The sequence below is a fragment of the Chaetura pelagica genome, unplaced genomic scaffold (genome assembly GCF_000747805.2).
Source record: "Chaetura pelagica isolate M959 unplaced genomic scaffold, ChaPel_1.0 scaffold363, whole genome shotgun sequence".
Classification (NCBI taxonomy): Eukaryota; Metazoa; Chordata; class Aves; order Apodiformes; family Apodidae; genus Chaetura; species Chaetura pelagica.
In genome coordinates, this window is record NW_009952720.1 from 271,439 (window position 1) to 289,679 (window position 18,241).

Sequence of the window (18,241 nt, forward strand, 5' to 3'; positions counted from 1 at the left end):
GGAGGGGAGGAGGGGACGTGGCTTGGGGGGCACTGGCGGGAGCTGGCGGCGGCCTCGCCGGGGCGTGCTGGTGTCCGAGATGGAGGGGATGGAGCTTTCGCTCAGGGAGCCCATGCCCTGCAAAGCACCGAGACGCGCTGGGGAATACAGGGGTGACAAGCCCCGCTGCACCCACCACCCCTGCCCCGAGCCTGAGCTCCCCATGGCGTCCTCCTGCTCGGGCAGAGTCCCTGTCCCACCCTCGCCCGGCCTGTCCTTGCCTCGGGGTCTGCTCTTGGTGGTCAGCACCCACGGGGCTGCTGTGGGAAGAGCTAAAAGCTGCTCTGGTCTCCACGGGCAGCACCTCCATGGGCTTGGAGCACACTCGAGCACTGGCACCTTGTGTAGCTGGGACACCCCGACCTTGGCAAGGAGAGGATGCCACGGTGGTGAGAGGGCCAGTCTGGAGATCCACCCCTCTTCCCACATGCTCTGCAGGGTTTCCAAGCAGCCCTAACCTGCTCGGCATCGGAGATGCCACCAACAGGAGGAAAAAAATGGCACCGAGCTCCTAGAGCAGGGGGTTCATCCCCCCTGGTTTTGGCAAGGAGCTTTTTCTATCGACCCCTTCGCCTTAAGGAAGGGTTGTTTTTTTCCCCTCACCCACCTGCCTGTTGGGCGTCTGTGACCTGCCCTCGCTGGGTGACTGGGATCCCCGCCGCCGCTCCGGAGACTCCTCCTGTGCCTGGGGACTCCTCTCCTCCGAGTTGCAGCGGGAGATGTCGGGGGACAGCAAGTGCTTGCGCTCCTTGGAGCGGCCCCGCTCCCTGCCGCCCGAGCGATGCCCGTCGGACCGGTGGCCTGAAGGACATCCCCGTCAGTCACCACCGGCCCCCCTTCCCCAGGGTGCTTGGTTGGGGGGTGAGGGTTGGGTTTTTTTTGGCGTTATCATAGTATCATAGGTTGGTTTGGGTTGGAAAGGACCTTGAAGATCGTCTAGTCCCACCCCCTGCATGCACAGGGACACCTCCCACCAGGCCAGGTTGCTCCAAACCCCACTGAGCGTGGCCTTGAACACTTCCAGGGATGGGGCAGCCGCAGGTTCCCTGGGCAACCTGTTGAGGGTCTCACCACCCTCACAGGGAAGAATTTCTTCCTAATATCTCACCTAAATCTCCCCTTTTTCAGCTTGAAACCATTACCCCTTATCCTATCCCTCCCTGCCCTTGTCCCAAGCCCCTTCCCAGCTTTCCTGGAGCCCCTTCAGGCACTGGAAGCTGCTCTAAGGTCTCCCTGGAGCCTTCTCTTCTCCAGGCTGAACACCCCAACTCTCCCAGCCTGTCCCCAGAGCAGAGCTGCTCCAGACCTCCCATCACCTCCGTGGCCTCCTCTGGACTCACCCCAACACCTCCACGTCCCTCCTGGGCTGGGGGTTGGTGTGGGACTCACCCGAGTCGGCGTTGAGGCGCCGGGCAGAGAGCTGGAGCGAGGAGTGGTAACTGCGCCGGCGGGACTTGTAGGTGTTGTCGCTGCTGCGCTCCATGGAGAACTCGTCCAGCCAGGAGCTGTTGGGCCGCTTGTCCCGAATGGTGGAAAACGATCGGCGCATGGAGCTGGTGTCTGTCACCACCTGCCAGGAGCAGCCCCGGCCAGCCGGGGAGGGGGTGAGTGCCAGGCAGGGCAGGGGAGGATGGTGGTTGAGCAATTAGCAGGTCACTCGTCATCACTGGCATGGCAGCCTCTGGGATGGGGAGGGGGGGGGGTGGGAAAGACCAGCCCCCCGCCCCTGCAGATAATCTCTGCACAAACTGAGGTTGGTGGGGAGGAAAGTGGGGTTTAGCTTTTGTGAGCCCTGCCCCAGCTGGCTGGGAATTGTGCTCCACGAGCAAAGCCAGTGGCTGGGATTCAAGCACCAGGTGTCAGGGAGGTAGTAGCAGCAGCCCCGGGGGCGTGGGGATATTGGGGGGGCCAGGCCATTGTCCCACAAGCTGTCTCAGCATCCCTCCCTGCCTTGAAAACAGGAGCGGGTAGAACAAACAGACATCGAAGAAGAAATCAGTGAGAGAGGGGGCATCCTCCAGTGCCCCTCTCTCCGTGGTGATTTTCCTGGCTGCACTGGTCCTCCTTGGTCCTCCTTTACCCACACACCCCCTTTTCTTGCACTCATTCCCTCTCTCCCCACCCATGCTGTTGCTGCATCATCCCTCTCCTTTCTCCCTTCCGTGATTCTCCCTTCTACCTTCTCCCCTCCTTCTAGCTTATGTTCTCACATGTTTTGTGGAAAACATCTCCTCCTCCTACATTTTCCTTTGCTTGATTCTAGCAGCTTTTTGCACCTGCAGCCTCAGGCCATTCTTCATGTCTCCTCTCCCCACACCTTTTCTTCTCCCATCCTCTCCTTCTGATCATCTCCCCCACTGCTGAAAGGTCAGTAAAGCCCACAAGACAAAGCCTCATTTCCTCTTCACACCTTCCCCTTCTCCCCCCACCCCTAAAGTGCCACAACATGTCACACACCAGGACCTCTGTGAGAAAGCAGACCCAGAGACTTCACAGCAAAACCAAACTCTGTCTCGGTGGAGGCTGAATACAAGATGGAACAACAGAGAAACTGGGCAGACAAACGAGGAGGTGAAATGTGGCCTGGGTTCCCCTGGACAGATGGAGAAGTGTGTGCACTGGGACAACAGAAAAGGAAGGAAAAGGCATCCAAAGACGTGGGAGATACCTGACAGTGGGCTGGGAATCCTTGAACCTCAGCCACTGCCTGGGGCTGGAGGAAAGGAGTGTGGCCCCACTGTGGGGGGACCCTGCAACCTCCTGGCATGGCCCTGCTCCACCATGAACCTCCCACATGGGCCAGGAGATGATTCCCCTGGCTGCCCTCTGTTGCCAGTGTCCCCCACGTAGGGGAACAGCAGCTCTCCTGCTTGTGCAGCACCCCAAAAGATGGAGAGTTGCTCTGAGACCAGGATGCTGGGGGAAGCCGTGGGGACTTGCTCAGAGCAGAGAGAAGCCCCAGCATTACCTGGTGGGCTTTGCTTGGACCCAGCACCTGGGGGGTGCTTTGCTTGGTTTTACCTGGGGATCCACAGTGAGACGAGGCATGGAGGAGGCCCTCTCAGAGACAGCGTGGTCCTGAGTGTCCATGGGAAGGTAGCTGCCACGGTTAGAGGGCTGCACTCTTTGAAACTCCCTAACCTCTGGCTCCTGGAAACAAACACACAGCTCTTGGGATGGGGTTGGAGCGGGGCAGCACGTTGCTTTCTGCCCCGTTGGCAGGGGACAGCCCTGCTCGCCCCACAGGGGACAGATTTCAAGTGGGCCAAGAAGGGAGAGGCTAAAACATCTCATCTGCCACTGAAAAAAAATCACCTCCCAGCCACAATCCGTTGCTGGTGAGCCCAGACACGGCGCTTCAGGCTGGCCTGGTGGCCAGTTCATCTCACACCCCTGCCGTGACAGTGGAAACCCTGCCCAGATCTGGGGATGCCCTGACTGCCTGGGGCTTCACCTCCTCCTTTTGCCAGAGAGGATAAAAGTAAGGGATTTCCCTTCTGACCCTGCTTTAAAGGCTTTCTGGATGAACAACAGAAATCACACCACTCTGGTTAATTCCCAATTTAGGGGACTCCCCTGTGCCAGGACATAGTGTCAAGGAGATGGGCAGGGAGTGACCCTGCAGATCTGCTAGGAGGTGACTTTCTGGGGGTTGTTGGGGGGAGTCTCATCTCCGCTCTCCCCACCAGCAGGACGGTGGGGTGGTGGGGGCAGGGGATGGTACACAGGTGACACAGAGTGCTACAGACCCCCGGGGACACGGACTGGGCTGGAGATGCACAGTGGCACAACAGGTGCACCTGACGGGCATCAGGTGGTGCACGAACGCACATGCACAGACACAGGTCTATAGAGATGTATATATGTACATATGTATAGATAGATATATGCACAGACAGACAGACACTGCTGCTGCTGGCCCACAGCTGTGTGAGGCCCGAGGTGTGTGCTCCCACTGGAGACACTTTGACAGCTCCGTTTGGGAGCGGGGACACCAGCACTGACAACAACATGAACACGAATCCAAAAAACATCAGGTACCATCACTCAGCACAGGGTAACCCACTGAAACCAGCGCTCAGTGGAAAAAAAAAGAGAGGCCTGTGAAGAGAAGGATGTCTTACTGCAGGAGGTTGGACCAACATTGGGCCAACATTGGTCCCTGGTCATGGCTCTTGCCCCAGAAGCACTTGCCTGGCTCCATCAGCCAGGGCTAGTCCAGGGATGGCTTCATCCCCAGTGCCTGGGTAGAGGCGAGGGGCCAGAGCCCCAGCTGGGGGACCCCCGGGGATGTTTGTCCCCTGCTTTGGATCTCTGTGTGATCCAACAGCTGCCATCCCTCCCCAGAGGGGCAGGCAGCAGCATCTCAGCACCGTGCCAGCAGCCCCACACCTCCCTGTGCCCACAGTCCTGCACCTCCCTGTGCCCACAGCCCCACACCTCCCTGTGCCCACAAGCATCCTCGCCAGGACTGCAGGTGAGCCCCCACCAGGCAGTGTAGGACTTTACCAGAGACTGGTGCTCCTGGTACTGCCCATGGGTGGGATCCATGCACGCCAGCTGGAAGATCTCCTGTGGTGAGAGCGGGCTCAGCGAGGGGAACCCGCTCCGGCTGCTCCTGCAAAGACAGTCCAGCTTGAGGGAGGCCACAAGCCAGGTGCTGCCAGCACCTCTCCAGCAGTGCAAGGCCCCCACGTTTGCCCCCAGGCTGCTGAGACCTCCAAGACAAACATCATGTTCCTTGGAGAGCTGAAGTGGTGCCCAGGCAGGAGAGGACAGGTCCCAAGTGAGCAGTGGGGACATATCAGAACGACAGAATGGTTTGGCTTGGAAGGGACCTTAAAGATCATCCAGCTCCAACCCCCCTGCATGGGCAGGGACACCTCCCACTAGACCAGGTTGCTCCAACCCCCATCCAACCTGCCCTTCAACACTTCCAGGGATGAAGACATCCCAGCTGAGGACTAACTGGGGACATCCCAGTGCCAGCAACTCCCATCATCCCATTCCCATCAACCACAGTGCTAAGACCCCCCCACTGACCCTGCACCACCACTGCTGCTCCACTGCTCTCAAAGTTCAGGTCCATCCTGGACCCTGCCAGGTAAGAGAGATTGGGAGAGTCCATGCAGACACTTGGCCACCCCCACTGCTGTTGCTGGTGCTGACACACACCAGCTACCTAGAACCCTGCAAAAGCTTTGTGCCAGGAGCTTTGTGCCCTGGACAGAGTTTCCTTTCTCTTGGCAGCTCTTTAAACCTCTGTACATCCCAGTATCAGCTCCAGAGAACAAAAAGAGGGCTGCAGGAATAGAAAACCAACAGGACTAGCTCCCTTCTACTCAGGGCACTACTCACAGGCCTGAGAGCGTGTCTTGCTGGAGGTAAGGCAGAGCTTTGGCATTCGAGATGATTTCCTGTGGCAAGGAGGAGGGCTCCATGCGCTGGAACATGGGGGCATTTTTCTGTATTGAGGAAAGGAAGAAGCTGAGCTTGTAGGAAATGCAGGTGAACACCCAGTGCTTCACCACCCAAGTCCCTGCCACGTAGGGAGGCTGATGGGAACACCATGCTGGTGTTCCCTGTCAGGGACCAAGGATGCACATACACCACGCCTTGTAGTCACCAAAGCCCACCCTGTACCACCATCCTCATCCCTCAGCTGCATCCCACATTCGGTCAGGACATGGTAGGAAGCAGCAAGGGTGCTCTGAGCATCCCCCTCCTGCCCACCCAGGTGCCCTCACTGAGCCTCACCTGCTCCTCCAGCTGCTGCCGTTGCTTCTTGGCTTTGCTCTGCTTGTAGTAATCCATGATCATCATGGCTGCATATATTTTGCCAACAGTCAGGTCAGAGGCTGAGAGCATAAGAAGGGAAGGAAAGTGGGGGACACTTTTGTCTTTACCAGAAGGAGCAGGTCTGAAGGCATGGATCTCAGGAAGAACCCTGCTGTGGGAGACCTTGGTGACCCCCAGAGCCTGCTCACCGCTCCGGAAGAGAGATGAACATCCAGATTCTCCAGGTGGAGATAAAATGGGTGGAGATGCCTTGAAAGCATCATCATAAACCACCAAGAAACACATCTTCATCACATCAGCATATCTAACAGAGCAAGTGATGCTCAGCTTCCTGCCCATGTGTGCTCCAGAGATGATTTACAGGACACTCTCTGGGTTTGGCAAGTGGTCACTGCAAACTCAGCAATATTTAAGAAAGTTCCCAAGCAGCCAGGCAGAAACCGTCCTGAAGACACACAAACCCTTCTCCCACTTCTCCTTCAACTGGGGATGGGTCTGACTGGTCTCCACCTCCCATTGGGAAGAAGCTATCGCAGGTATGATTGAAACTTGGCAGCAATGATAGCCTTTACAGAGACTCACTTTTTGGCATGGGTACCAACAGGTCAAGCATCTTCTGGGATAGGTGAGGCCAAATAGTCAGGATCTCCTTTTGAAGCTCGGAGTCTAACTGCTGCCAATCTGCACCACCTTCAACAGAGGAGGAGGAAAAAATAACCCACACACATCAAGACCTGGGCACCAGGATCCAACAGAAAACACCCCTTTCCCATCCTGAAGTGAGGTCCACAAGCAGCAACCAGCTCTCTCTGGGCTGGGAGGGCCACTTTGCATCATTGATCCTGGTCTCCTGCCCTTGCAGGGAAACTTTACGACCATCCCTTCCATATGGGCCTCCATCTCCCCATCCCCTGCCCTCCCACACAAAGCTACCATCTCCAAGATCGCCTTGGGTCCATCTCTGCTGCTCCAATCCTACTCCAGCCCACACACACCTGCTGCTGCCCCACTTTCTCTTTGCTGGGGAGTGGATCATGTGCTGGTGAAAGAGAAGCTCTGCTTGGTTGGAATCCTGAAGTACTCAGCAATGCTGCACAAGGAGAGCAGAGCTCTCTGGCCTGCAGTGAAGAGCATTGCTGAGCTTAGGAAGACTCAAAGAGAGCTGCTGTCAACTCCTTGGAGACATCCAAGTTCAGGGCAACAGTGCTCAGCTGTAGGAGACCCAAGTCCAATTCTCTGCTTTATCTAGAGGGGCTCAAACCCAAAGAGCTGCCTCAACACTGAGCTCCTTGCTCCTCACATACCTTGCCCTGGGCTGCGTTGTTTTCCTGACCTCTTCTCAGGGGACCTTTTACTGAAAATGGCATGTTTCTGCTGAAAGCTTTTGATCGGATGAATCAGGCTATTTCCAGTAACAACAACAAGCAGGTTTTCCTGCTCTGAATATTTTCTCTTCCCTGAGAGACATTTCTGTTCCCCAGCCTTAAGAAGACAAGCACATGTGATCTCTTCCCTCCTCGGTTTGATTTCGTACGTGGGGAAGAAGGGGATTTCTCTCTCTTTCTCCTTTACACAGTGGACATCAAGCAGCTTCTGGTGGAAAACTGTCCACCTCTTCCCTAAAGAAACTGATTTTGTAATTCTTCTTCAGAAAGCAGCAGAAATCTGCCAGTTCAAGGTAATCCCTTCCACCCCCATGCAGGGTCACATGTGATGTCCTCATCCTGCCCAAAAGGATGAAAGGGCCGGACGCTCCCAAACCCTCCTGGTTCTGTCTTCTTCTCTTACCCCACCGACCTCACCTTTGGCAATTTTTATGTCCAAGGCCGTGCGTATCAGTGCCATCAAGGTGGAGGTAAAATGGACTGTCATGTCCTCAGCCACGGGCATGTTCATCAGGACCAGTCTCTGCGCAAGAGAGAGAAGAAAACAGCGGACGGAAAACAATATCGAAAAACACATCGACCAGGCTGGAGGAAAAGAAATTAATACACTAAAGAAAAAGGGGGGAAAAAAAAATAAATCAAAATCAAAATTCAAAATAATAAAAAAATAATAAATAAAAATAAAAAGCAACAAAGAGTGTCAAAACAGCACAGCCAAAAAAGAAGGGCAAGGATCACCCTGCCAACCCCACCGCCCCCACCCACCCCAACCCGGCTCCTTCCACCCCAGGACACCGGCTCACTGCCTTCCAGGGCTCCTCCTGCACCCCAGGAACAGCCCCTGAGCCCCCCTCTCCGTGGCATCAGGGCTGCCATGGCACCTCCTGGTGCTTTGGGGAAGACACACCTGGCCGGGAATGCTCGGGAGGGGGAGAGGGAGGCTCAGGTTTCTGTTCCCAGGGGGTTTGGCTTTCCAGCTCTCAACCCTTCCCACCTGGGGCAGGGGAAGAGAGGAGGATCCCTAACCTCCAGGGGCTTCAGGTGGGCTGGATTCCTCTAGCATGCTACATCCTGGCGCTCCCTTTTGGCGTCTTTCAGAGATGGAGTTTGCCAGCACATGCACAGGGTCCAAATTATCCAAGGGTGGGGAAGGGAAGGAGGGGTAGAAAAAAAGTGCAGAAGGAAAGAGAGAAGGGCAACCAAGGCAGGTCAGACACGCCATGCTCCTTCCCCACCCTGGGCAGGCAGGGTGCAAACCAAAGTGACCAGATCCACTTTCCAGAGAGTATATTTTGCTTTGTGAATACCTCGGGTCATCCCTTCCCTGCCCATTCCTTTTCACCTGGCTTCTCACTTCCTTTCCCTGTCTCTGAGCCTCCCTTTTTTCTCCTGGAAGAGTAGGATGTTGGATGTATGGATGTGTGAAAAACCCTTTGAGAGCTGGAGAGGGTGGCAGGGCATTGGCAAGTGTGCAGACATCCCCTCCTCGCCAGCCCTGCCTGCTGCTGAAAGGGCTGTGGGCAGCAGCCCATGGCCAGGAGAAGCTTCAGTTCACTCCAGACTTGGGCACCACATCACTCTGTAGCTCTGGGTCTTGCCCTAGCAGCTGCTGCCCTCAGCAATGCCACACAGTTCCCACCTGCAGGGCTCACTGTGCTCCTGCTCCATGCCTACATTGTGCCTGTGCTGAGCCAACTGCTGGGCCACCAGCCCGGGAGGAACCAGGGGGTAAAACTCAGAGACACCTTTTGAAGGCACCTGGCTTTGCCTTGCCCAAGCCATCCTTGGGATAGCTCATGCCAATGTGCCTGGCTCCTCGTGCACTGCAAAGCTGGTCCTTTGGGGTATGTCCTTGCTGCTCACCTATTTCTCATCTCCGTGGGCCTTAGTCCTGTTATCTGCACTGGCTGGGACAAAGACAGTGCCAAGCCCAGCAGATGAGCTTGGGTCAATGAGCTCCTAAGGACACCTCACCTGCCTGACTCTGCTACAGGGCTGCTCTTCACCTCATCTTCTCCAACCCTCCCACTTCCACACTACAGCTTATCTTGCCCTTCCTCTTCCACTGGGGTTCTTCCCCCCCAGAGCTCCCCAGGCTTGCAAGTGACCACGACAGCATCACGTGCGTGGGCAGTGGAGACCAACCAGCGTGGCCAGGGCTCTGCAGAGCACACAGGGCTCACCAGGAGCGAGCTCAACACGTGCTGGAGAACCCCAACACCTCCCCAGCTCTCCCCAGCCCCTCCTCCCATGGTTCCCTCAAGCCCCAGCTCCTGCTCAGCTCTAGCCCCCGTAGAAGGAAGGGTTGATCTACCTTATAGGCCACTTTGGAAGGACATCTCTTGCCGAGGCCTAGCGGTGGTGACATAAGAGTCAGCATTTCATACATCTCAGTGTAATGGATTCGGCCACTGCTCATGAAGGGGGAAGGGGAGGGAGGGAGGTGCAGAGAGAGAGAGGCGGCATTCCCAGGGAGCGGAAAAACGTACGAACCGAAGGAGCACAGGGAAACAGGAGAGAGAAGGGGGGGAAAAAAGAAAAAGAGAAAAAAAAACAACAAACGAACAACAGAAAAAAAGAACAAACCCAAAAAAAACAAACGGACAAACAGGAAAAGAACAGGAAACCCGTTAATCAAGGCAAATCATACGTGAGACTGTCCTGATGTGGATTTATAGCACTGCTCACACAGACCCAGGAATGCTGGCGGAAAGCAACTCACCCCTCTCTGCTGCTGGCCTCGTGCCTGCCTCGCTAGCAGCCTGGGAGCCTTTCCCTGGCCTCAACCTCTTTCCTAAAGCCCTCCAGCAGCCCCCAACTTCTCCCACAGGTTCCAGGGCTGTGTGCGAGTGGTATAAATCAGATACACGGCACTCAAGCCATGGGTTAATTTTGGAGAGAAGGGTGGTTTGCACCACAGGGCTCTGTGGCCTCCGGAGGAGCGGCTTCCCTCCCGGGTTTGGGGCCTGGGGGTTGCTTGGTGTGGCCACCTAACCCATAGCCAGAAGGCTGTGTATCCCCAGCTCGTAAGGTCTATGCAATTGGGAGGCAGCATCTTGCATAGAAGGCAGTGGGCCAGGGTCACTTGTCAAAGGAAGATGCCCAGTTGCTTCCGTCTGGCTCGGCGGATGGACCGCTTCCCCCACCATGCACCAGTGCAAAAGGCATGCTGAACTGGCTGGAAAAAGAAAACAAAACAAAACTGGGAGGGAAAAGTCGTACATGCCATGCTCCCCGCCGCCCTGGCTCTCTCCCACATGCGGCTGCAAGTTCCACCAGGTTGGAGTTTAAAGAGTCTCAGCAGAGGCAGCTGTTTGGGCCTTCCAACATTGGGGTTTGTTTGGGTTTCCCAAGGGAGGCAGCTCGGACTGACCCCCCACCTCATCCTCCTCCGCTCCGTCAGGACCTGCCCAGGGTTGCTGCAGCCACCAAGCACAGGCCAACCAGTGGCACCTCAAGCCCTCAGCCAGGCTGGGATACCTGGGCTGCTTCTCCCTCTTTCTGCCCTTCCGGGTGGCCTTTTGAGTAAATCTCCCAGGGATCAGCCTGGGAGATTTCAGCCTCAGAAGAGGCTCAGCCACCTCTTCTTCCCACTGTGCCAGGCCTCCATCCTGCCCTGCACTGTTTGGGATGTTGAATGGGCAGGGGTCACCTCACAACAGTGAAGGCACCAACCTAGGAGGGTGATGCTGCAGAGGAGCCCTTCTCAGCCGGGTGGCCTGGGAGAGCACACACTAGTGAGAATTGAAGCACTTCCCAAGGGATCTTGGCCTCTTCCCTACCTTTCCACTGCTCAGAGCAGTGGGGAAAGGGGAGAAGAAGGCACCTCTTCTTTTTAAGGGGTACCACAGGTTTGGAAGCAGACTCCTGGCCATAGAGGGCCCCAACCAAGATGAGTCATGACATTTTAGATGTGGACTAGAGATGGGGATGACCTGCAACTGTTTGGTGTGCAGGCACAGACAGGCTTGGCAAACCATTCCCCCTGAGACCTGACACACCTGAACTGGTTGGAAAGAGGAGACTGATAACACTGGAGACTGTTAAACAGGAGGACCAAGAGGGAATATCCAGGCCCAGGGGTCTGTAAGTCTTGGCAGATGCCAAGATGTGCACTGTATATGCACTGACTCAAGGTGTTTGAAAGGGAGAAGATGACTTCAAAATTTTCACACTTGAGAACTCTGTGCAAAAAAAAAGAAGAAAGACCATGATCTCCCACCCACCCCTCCTGGCAGGGGGATCTCAGTGTGCTCAGCACACATCAGACACTGTCTTTCTCCTGAGATTCTCTGCACACCAAAGGAGGAATGGATACCTGTGAAAGGAAGAGGTTGCATCAGTAACTAAGAGGGACCACACTTTGCTGCTTCTCAGAGCAGAGATCTGAATGTGTTTTGAGCAGCACAGCAGTGCCCAGAAGCCAGATCCTCACGGAGTGAAGCACAGGAAAGCACATGGGATGACATCTATCTGAACAGGATGGCTCCCAAGAGCTGTTCCCAGCACAAGCACATCCTTGATGGGAGAGCTGGCCATCTGTTCTGTATCTGGATGGGGATGTGCCCTGTGGCTATGGCACAGGGTGACCTGTAAAACCACTGGGCAGCAATGGCTCAGCCCTGCTGCTCTGAGAGAACCCTGTGAGTGACAGAGGAAGAAATCTTGGGGACATCTGTCCTCCTGAGGTTAGGAAACAAGTGCTGTGCCATACCAGGCTGTTAGGAACAGAGCACCAGGGTACCAAGTGATGTGAGAGTAGATTCAGGAACAGATGCCCACAGGGACTGCTTCCACACCGTGCTGCACCCCTGTGCAGCATCCTGAACTTGCCCAAGCATCATCTTGTCCAGAGCAGCCTGTCCACCACTCCACAAACACATTGGTGGTTGTTTCTGCAAGTCACCATGGTCTCGTTGCCTGCTACGAGAGGGATGTGGGCTCCAGGAAGGTGAAGCTTTGCACTGTGGATGTGTAGGACAAGCTCACCAAACTGAAAGGTGAGCAATCTGGGTTGGCATTTTGGGATCTGGACCATGGTGGCAAGACCACATGGTTTTTCTTTCTTCTTCAGATGTCTTTTGGGAACAGTTTCAGAGCAGTAGGAATCCCTGAAAATGTCTCGTGTCCTTGAAATGTCCCATGCACAGGGAGGAGCAGAACAAGGTAACACCAGGAAGAGATGGGCATGGTCTCTCTCACATGACAGCAGAAGCTGGTCTCTCTCTGCCTCCACCTCCTTAAGTTTATCCACCTTCACTACCCTGTCCATCCCACTGGAGAAAGCCCAGACTGCTGCAGAGCATTACAGATAACCTTCTGAGCACCAGGTGATCCAGCCTAGGAGATTAAGCCCTTGTCAGTGAAGCCCTGATGTCAACTGAGGACGACTAGAAATTCCTCCCAAAGGTGTCTTCTGTCAGCAGGGACCTGAGCAAGTATCCTCAGCACAGCCACCATCCTTTGCCAGGGATGCAACAGAGAAGAGTGGAAAGACTGCAAGTAGTCCCTCCTTGAACAGATGAGCCATCTGAGATCCTTCCAAGAAACCTCCTAGCTCTAACTACCTCTTCATAAATGAGATGACCAACCATCTGGGCCTTGCCTTGCTCGTTCTGCTTTACTTCTGGTGGTCTATTTCAAGATTTCCAATGTGTGCATCATCCCCAAGACCAGCTGTGAAGGGTGACAGACCCATTCCAGGGATGCTGGCTGGAAGAAGCATCTGGAGAGAAGGATGTGGTGGCTGCACCAAGGAACCCTCTTCCTCTGCAGAGCCACAGCCAAGGGCAGAGGGTGCCTGAGCTTCCCCTCTACATCTCCTCAAATGCTGTGAGGGATGCAGAGGAAAGAGCAACCTCTGCAGTTCATGACACAGACATGGGTGAAGAACTTTGCTCAACTGTCACCCCCCAAAAATAAAATTTGCAAAAAGGGTGCAAGTCATAGAGACATGAGGAAGCCAAATCACTGCCGTGGACTCACAGCCAGAAGCCTGGCTCAAGCAAAAGAGGAGCTGCTGATTTCCAGAGACGTGCTCAGGTGCCACCACTGCCCAAGTAGGTCTGGCAAGCCATGGGCAAGACTAGCAAAGAGTCCTGCTCCCCAGAGACACGGTTGTGTGCCCTTCAAGTGCCACACTTGAGGAAGAGACTGTTGGTTACAGCACAACATCCCCCAGGGAGAGGGGTCACCCTGCTGTCCCCCCAGTCCTCACTCTCCAAAACCACAGCAAAGTCCCCAACATCCTCCTGCCTTTGCTCCCTCTCCCTTCCCCCCCTTCAGGAGCAAACCACATCTAACCCCCCAAAATAACTCCTCCTCTTGCTTTGAGGAGCCAAGCAGGGATGGTGGCATCCGGGCCAGCAACCTTCAAGGGCTCTTTGGGGGATGCAATTTGTCAAAACCCCATCCTGGGAGGCTCTGAGGGCTTCCCCCCGACCCCCCTTTTGGCCCCACTCGTGCCTCCCCTCTCCAGGGGCACAGCTGCTGGCTCTGGGAGGCCGTGGACCTCTTTAAACTCGAAGGAAAGCAACGTCAGGGGGGGTTTCCCTGGGGAGGCGCGGTGGCAGTGGAGGAGCAGGGGGAAGGAGAAGGTGGATGGTGTGTCCCAGGTGGTGGCGGAGGACTGGGAGGCAAACCTTGCACGCCACCCTGTAGGGGCAGTTCTCTCCTAGGCCCAGAGGAGGCGAGATCACCCGTACTAATTTGTACATATCCTTATACGAGATCCTGCCGCTGCAAAGGAAGCACAGGTGGGTTAATAGGACACTGAGGAGGGGTGGAGGGGGGGAGGATGGAGAGCTTAACCGGGGGGTGCTGGGTTGATCCGTGGGGCAGGACCCCCGGGGTGCATGGCTCTTCTCCTTCTGGCTCTGTCAGACCCAGAGAAGGGAAAGATCTGAGTATCAGCTGCCTTTTCCACCATCAGTCAGCCCATCCCTTCTCACAAGTGACCCATCTTGGCCCTGGAGAAGGATGGGTTTGGTGGGGAGCACCACTCCATCAGCCTTCCTCACCGTGCCCCTGGCCACCTACACCTGGTGGGAGAGGACTGGGATTTCAGACAGGGCGAGCCTACAGCTTGGCTGGGTTCTAGCCACCACGAGCCCTTCTGATGGAGTCGTGTCCCATCATCACACTACCTGACAGCCTGCCCTCTCTTGGCCAACCCTCTGGTCCTCACAAGCTCCCAAGGAGGTTGGCAGCTGAGCCACTTGTATCTCCAGTATCTGGGGAACAATAATGTGACCAGCTGGTGCCCGGTGGCTGTGGCACTGGCACCTAGGTCTCCTGCAGTCCAGCCCTGTGCTCCGACCACCAGGCAACGCTCTGCCAAGGGTACACATTATTAGAAGCAAGCCCTCCCAAACACACACCCCTTCTTGCCCACAGCAGCACATGTCCCCAGCCCCGGGTGCAGCCACCGCAGGATACAGCCCGTATCCCTCCTGCACCTCTGAAACCATGAAGCGCTGGAGGCGGAGAACTGGCAGGAGAGGGTGCAGGGGGTGTCCAGTGCTGAGCCCCCCACTCCACTCCAGACCAGAGCCCTTTGGGAAGCAGGACCACGTGGGGTGGAAGTGCTGAGGTGCAGCGTGCTGCAGCCTCCTGGGCATCCTTAGACAAGCTTGGAGGGAAACCATGCGAGGAGGCAAAGAACAGCATTACCATCCCACCCAGCACCTTTGCCTCTGGTTTCTCTTTGCTCTTCTCCCATCCATTCACCATCGCTAGCCAGAGCTGGCCCAACCATCTGGGCAAAACCCATCCCTAAGCCCACCTGGCATTGGGAGGTCTCTCTTGTGAGACCTTCACGTGACAGTCCCGGTGTCAGGATGCAGAACTGCTGCCCCACTCAGGTGGTGGCACCCGTTGGGAGGTACTCACTCATTCCTCACCCAGCAACTGGGGCCAGGCCTGGGCCCAGCAGCACCAGCTCCTGTGTACGTCCCCTACCCGCTGGCTACGTGTCATTATGACAGAGCACAGCCTGCTCAGAAGTCACTGGGATACATGGCCTCAGCAGGACAGGTCAGGAATGCTTTTACAGTGTCCTGGAGACCCAGGCCACCAACGTGGGGGGTGAGAGTGAATGAAGTGCCCAGTGTGAAGACATCCTTCCCAAAAGCCATGGGTGAGAAACCCCACACCAACCAGCTGGATGTTTCACTGCCCTCATCTCCTCTCCCTTCTCTAGTTGTCTATCAGGACGTCTACTCACCTTTACTGACCTCTTTCATCACTAACAAGCAAACCCATCTGTCCATGCACAGCAGCAAGTGAGCTGGAGGAGGCCACATGGGGAAGAACCTGGCCAGCTCTGAGCTGGGACAGGGTTGGACAGAAATGGTGGAGAAAACTAAGCCAGGAGCTGATGATATTGGGCATAAAAAATATCTTGGGTGAAGGGTCTCCAAAAGGAGCATGTGTGGCTGCCAAGGGCTCTGGAGCCCATGCTCCTCGGCACAGTGGTGGTGGGTCATGGCTCTAAAGAGGGTTACCTATCAAACACACTCCAAACAAAATCCTCCATAGGTGACTTGGCAGAAGCCCACAGACCCCCAGCATCTCCCCATTGCTCAGCCCTGCTCTGATGGGGAGCAGCGGGTGCTGGGGACCAGGCAATGGAGGTGGTCCCAGGGCTGAGGCACCCAGCTGGTGCATGGGGACAGACAAGGAGGCTCAGAGGGACCTGCCTGCTGGCCAGGGAGGAGAGAAAGAGCAGGAACCTCCAGCATTCAGAGAAAACACCATGGCAAACTGTGAGCATTCCCTCAGAGGCCTGTGCCACCAGGTGCTGTAGGAACCAGCTGTAAGAACCTTGCAGGCACCACAGCCGCTTCCCAACAGCAGGATTCAGAGACGCCTGTTTAAAAACCAGCTCTGAGAGTGTTGCTCAGGAGAGAAGGAGCTGGCTACATACCACGCTGCTCTGTCATACTCTGCCCAGATCCGGACAAACTCATCTAGATGGTGAGGTCCCAGGATGGAGGAATCCCGAGTCAGGTACTCAAAATTGTCCATGATGACTGCCACAAACAGGTTGAGCATCTGAGTGCGAGGGGAAAAAAAGACCAAGAGAAAGGGAAGTAGGGGGAGATGGAGCAGAGATGATGGTGGGGACGCGGGCTGGGGGAGGGGCTGATAAGAGGGGTCTCGAGGAGGAGGAACTCACCAGGAAAGAGCAGAAGAAAATGAAGGAGACGAAGTAAACATAGGCCAGGTCGGTGCCGCAGCGCTCGTTCTCGTTCTGCCCGGACGTGGCAGTCGTGTCGGGCTCGCAGCCTTTGCCCTCCAGGCAGGACAGCATGATCTCCTGCCACGCCTCTCCCGTGGCACTCCTGCACCCAACACACCTGTGCTCAGCGGCTCGTGGCGGCACAGGATGCCCTCAGGAGAAGCCTCCTGAGATGCTGTGCAACCCACCTCCCACCTGCATGAAGCCCACACCAGTGCGGCCGTGCCAGGGTGCAGCTCCTGGCACAGGGAGCCAGATGGTCCAAAAAAAGCTGGGAGACAGATATCTTTTTGGGGGGGGGCAGGATGGGGAGAAAGAAAAAGAGCTCCTGTGGCCATGTATTACCCAGCTGGTCCATAGGACCAAAAGGTGAGACGAAAGAACCTGCCCAACCCAGCTCCTGGCAACACCTACAGCCCGAAGTGCTGCCTGGGGTGGTTGTTCACCTGAAGAGGAGCATGAGGGAGCCCAGGAAGCTGCGGAAGTTGTTGTGCCGGTTGATGTGGCTTTCCTCATCGAGTTTGATGTTGCCAAAAACCTGCGGGAGGGAAAAGAAGGGTTCAGTTGTTCAGGTAAGAGAGTTTAGCAGCCAGGGAAGCAGCTGCACGTTCGTCTTTGCTGCAGGGACTGGCCCTGCCCCAGGTCCAGCTCCCTCAGCCCAACCAGCCCCCAAAGCTGTCGACATCCACCCTCTCTGTGCGATTGATCCCCCGTGGAAAAGCATCCCAAGCCAGCACACCAAGGAGCTGTGCTGAGCAGCCATGGGGAGAGGAGACTGTCCTCTCCTCAGCAGGGATCTGAGGTGGGTGGCAAAGGCTGAGAGAGGCCAAGCTGCCATGGAAACAGAAGCATGGAAGAGCTGGGATCAACCGCGTCTGATTGCTCCATGTCCAGCCCTCTGCTGCAGCATCTGAGCACCACAGGGTCCTGAGCACTCTGGGTGGGGACAAAGAGGGGTCACCCAGTACCCTGGGTGCTGGGTCCTATTCCTGGAAAACCCTGGGAGCTCTTCCCTTGGTGAGGAAATGGTCTGTGATGCCAGGGTTGGGCACAGCAAGGAGGATGGAGAAAGGCTCAGGGAAGGAGGGGCAGACCAACTGCTGACCCACCACTGACACTGAGACACCTGGGACCACTGTCCCCAGGGGCAAAAGAAGCAACAAAGCCCCAGACATGGACAATAATCCTAATAATGACCCACAGCCCAGGCTGTGGTAGGACGTAACGAATGTTTGGAAAGTGCCTCAAATAGGAAAAAAAATGTGCTGTTATTACTGTTCAATATTTATTCTGCTTTCCATGAACCTAAAAATACCACAGAGTATTATTTTTTTTTCCCCCTGTACAGGTTTTTTGGAGTGTGTAATTGTAGAATATTTTCTGCCTCCAGCTATTTTGTTCAAATAACGCCCACAGACTTTACTGCTCAGGGATTTGTTCACAACGGTGTTAAAAAAAAGAAATACATTAAAAAATAAATCAAATACTACCACACTTCCCCCTGTACAGGTTTTTTGGAGTGTGTAATTGTAGAATATTTTCTGCCTCCAGCTATTTTGTTCAAATAACGCCCACAGACTTTACTGCTCAGGGATTTGTTCACAACGGTGTTAAAAAAAAGAAATACATTAAAAAATAAATCAAATACTACCACACAGCAGGGAGAGAGAGGGGGGGGGGAGGGGGCTGAGTCAGATGGTGGCTGTTCAGTGTGGAGAACACCTGGATGTGTAGGACAGAGCAGCCAAAAGCAGCCACATGACTCTTGGGGAGGAGA

General features: G+C 55.5%; 1 protein-coding gene across 1 annotated transcript in view; it reads right to left on the reverse strand.

Annotated features, from left to right (window-relative positions):
• Positions 1 to 18,241, reverse strand: part of CACNA1E (calcium channel, voltage-dependent, R type, alpha 1E subunit) — a 157,842-nt gene that overhangs the window by 19,767 nt on the left and 119,834 nt on the right. Inside the window, exons 37-49 of the mRNA XM_009994666.1 lie at positions 16,911 to 17,002; positions 16,402 to 16,567; positions 16,150 to 16,277; positions 9,538 to 9,634; positions 7,641 to 7,746; positions 6,421 to 6,528; positions 5,797 to 5,897; positions 5,398 to 5,504; positions 4,549 to 4,657; positions 3,061 to 3,189; positions 1,429 to 1,609; positions 647 to 840; positions 18 to 117 (exon numbers count right to left, since the gene is read on the reverse strand). Coding sequence (XP_009992968.1) covers positions 18 to 117; positions 647 to 840; positions 1,429 to 1,609; positions 3,061 to 3,189; positions 4,549 to 4,657; positions 5,398 to 5,504; positions 5,797 to 5,897; positions 6,421 to 6,528; positions 7,641 to 7,746; positions 9,538 to 9,634; positions 16,150 to 16,277; positions 16,402 to 16,567; positions 16,911 to 17,002 — 1,618 coding nt within the window. The remainder of the gene's footprint in view (positions 1 to 17; positions 118 to 646; positions 841 to 1,428; positions 1,610 to 3,060; positions 3,190 to 4,548; positions 4,658 to 5,397; positions 5,505 to 5,796; positions 5,898 to 6,420; positions 6,529 to 7,640; positions 7,747 to 9,537; positions 9,635 to 16,149; positions 16,278 to 16,401; positions 16,568 to 16,910; positions 17,003 to 18,241) is intronic.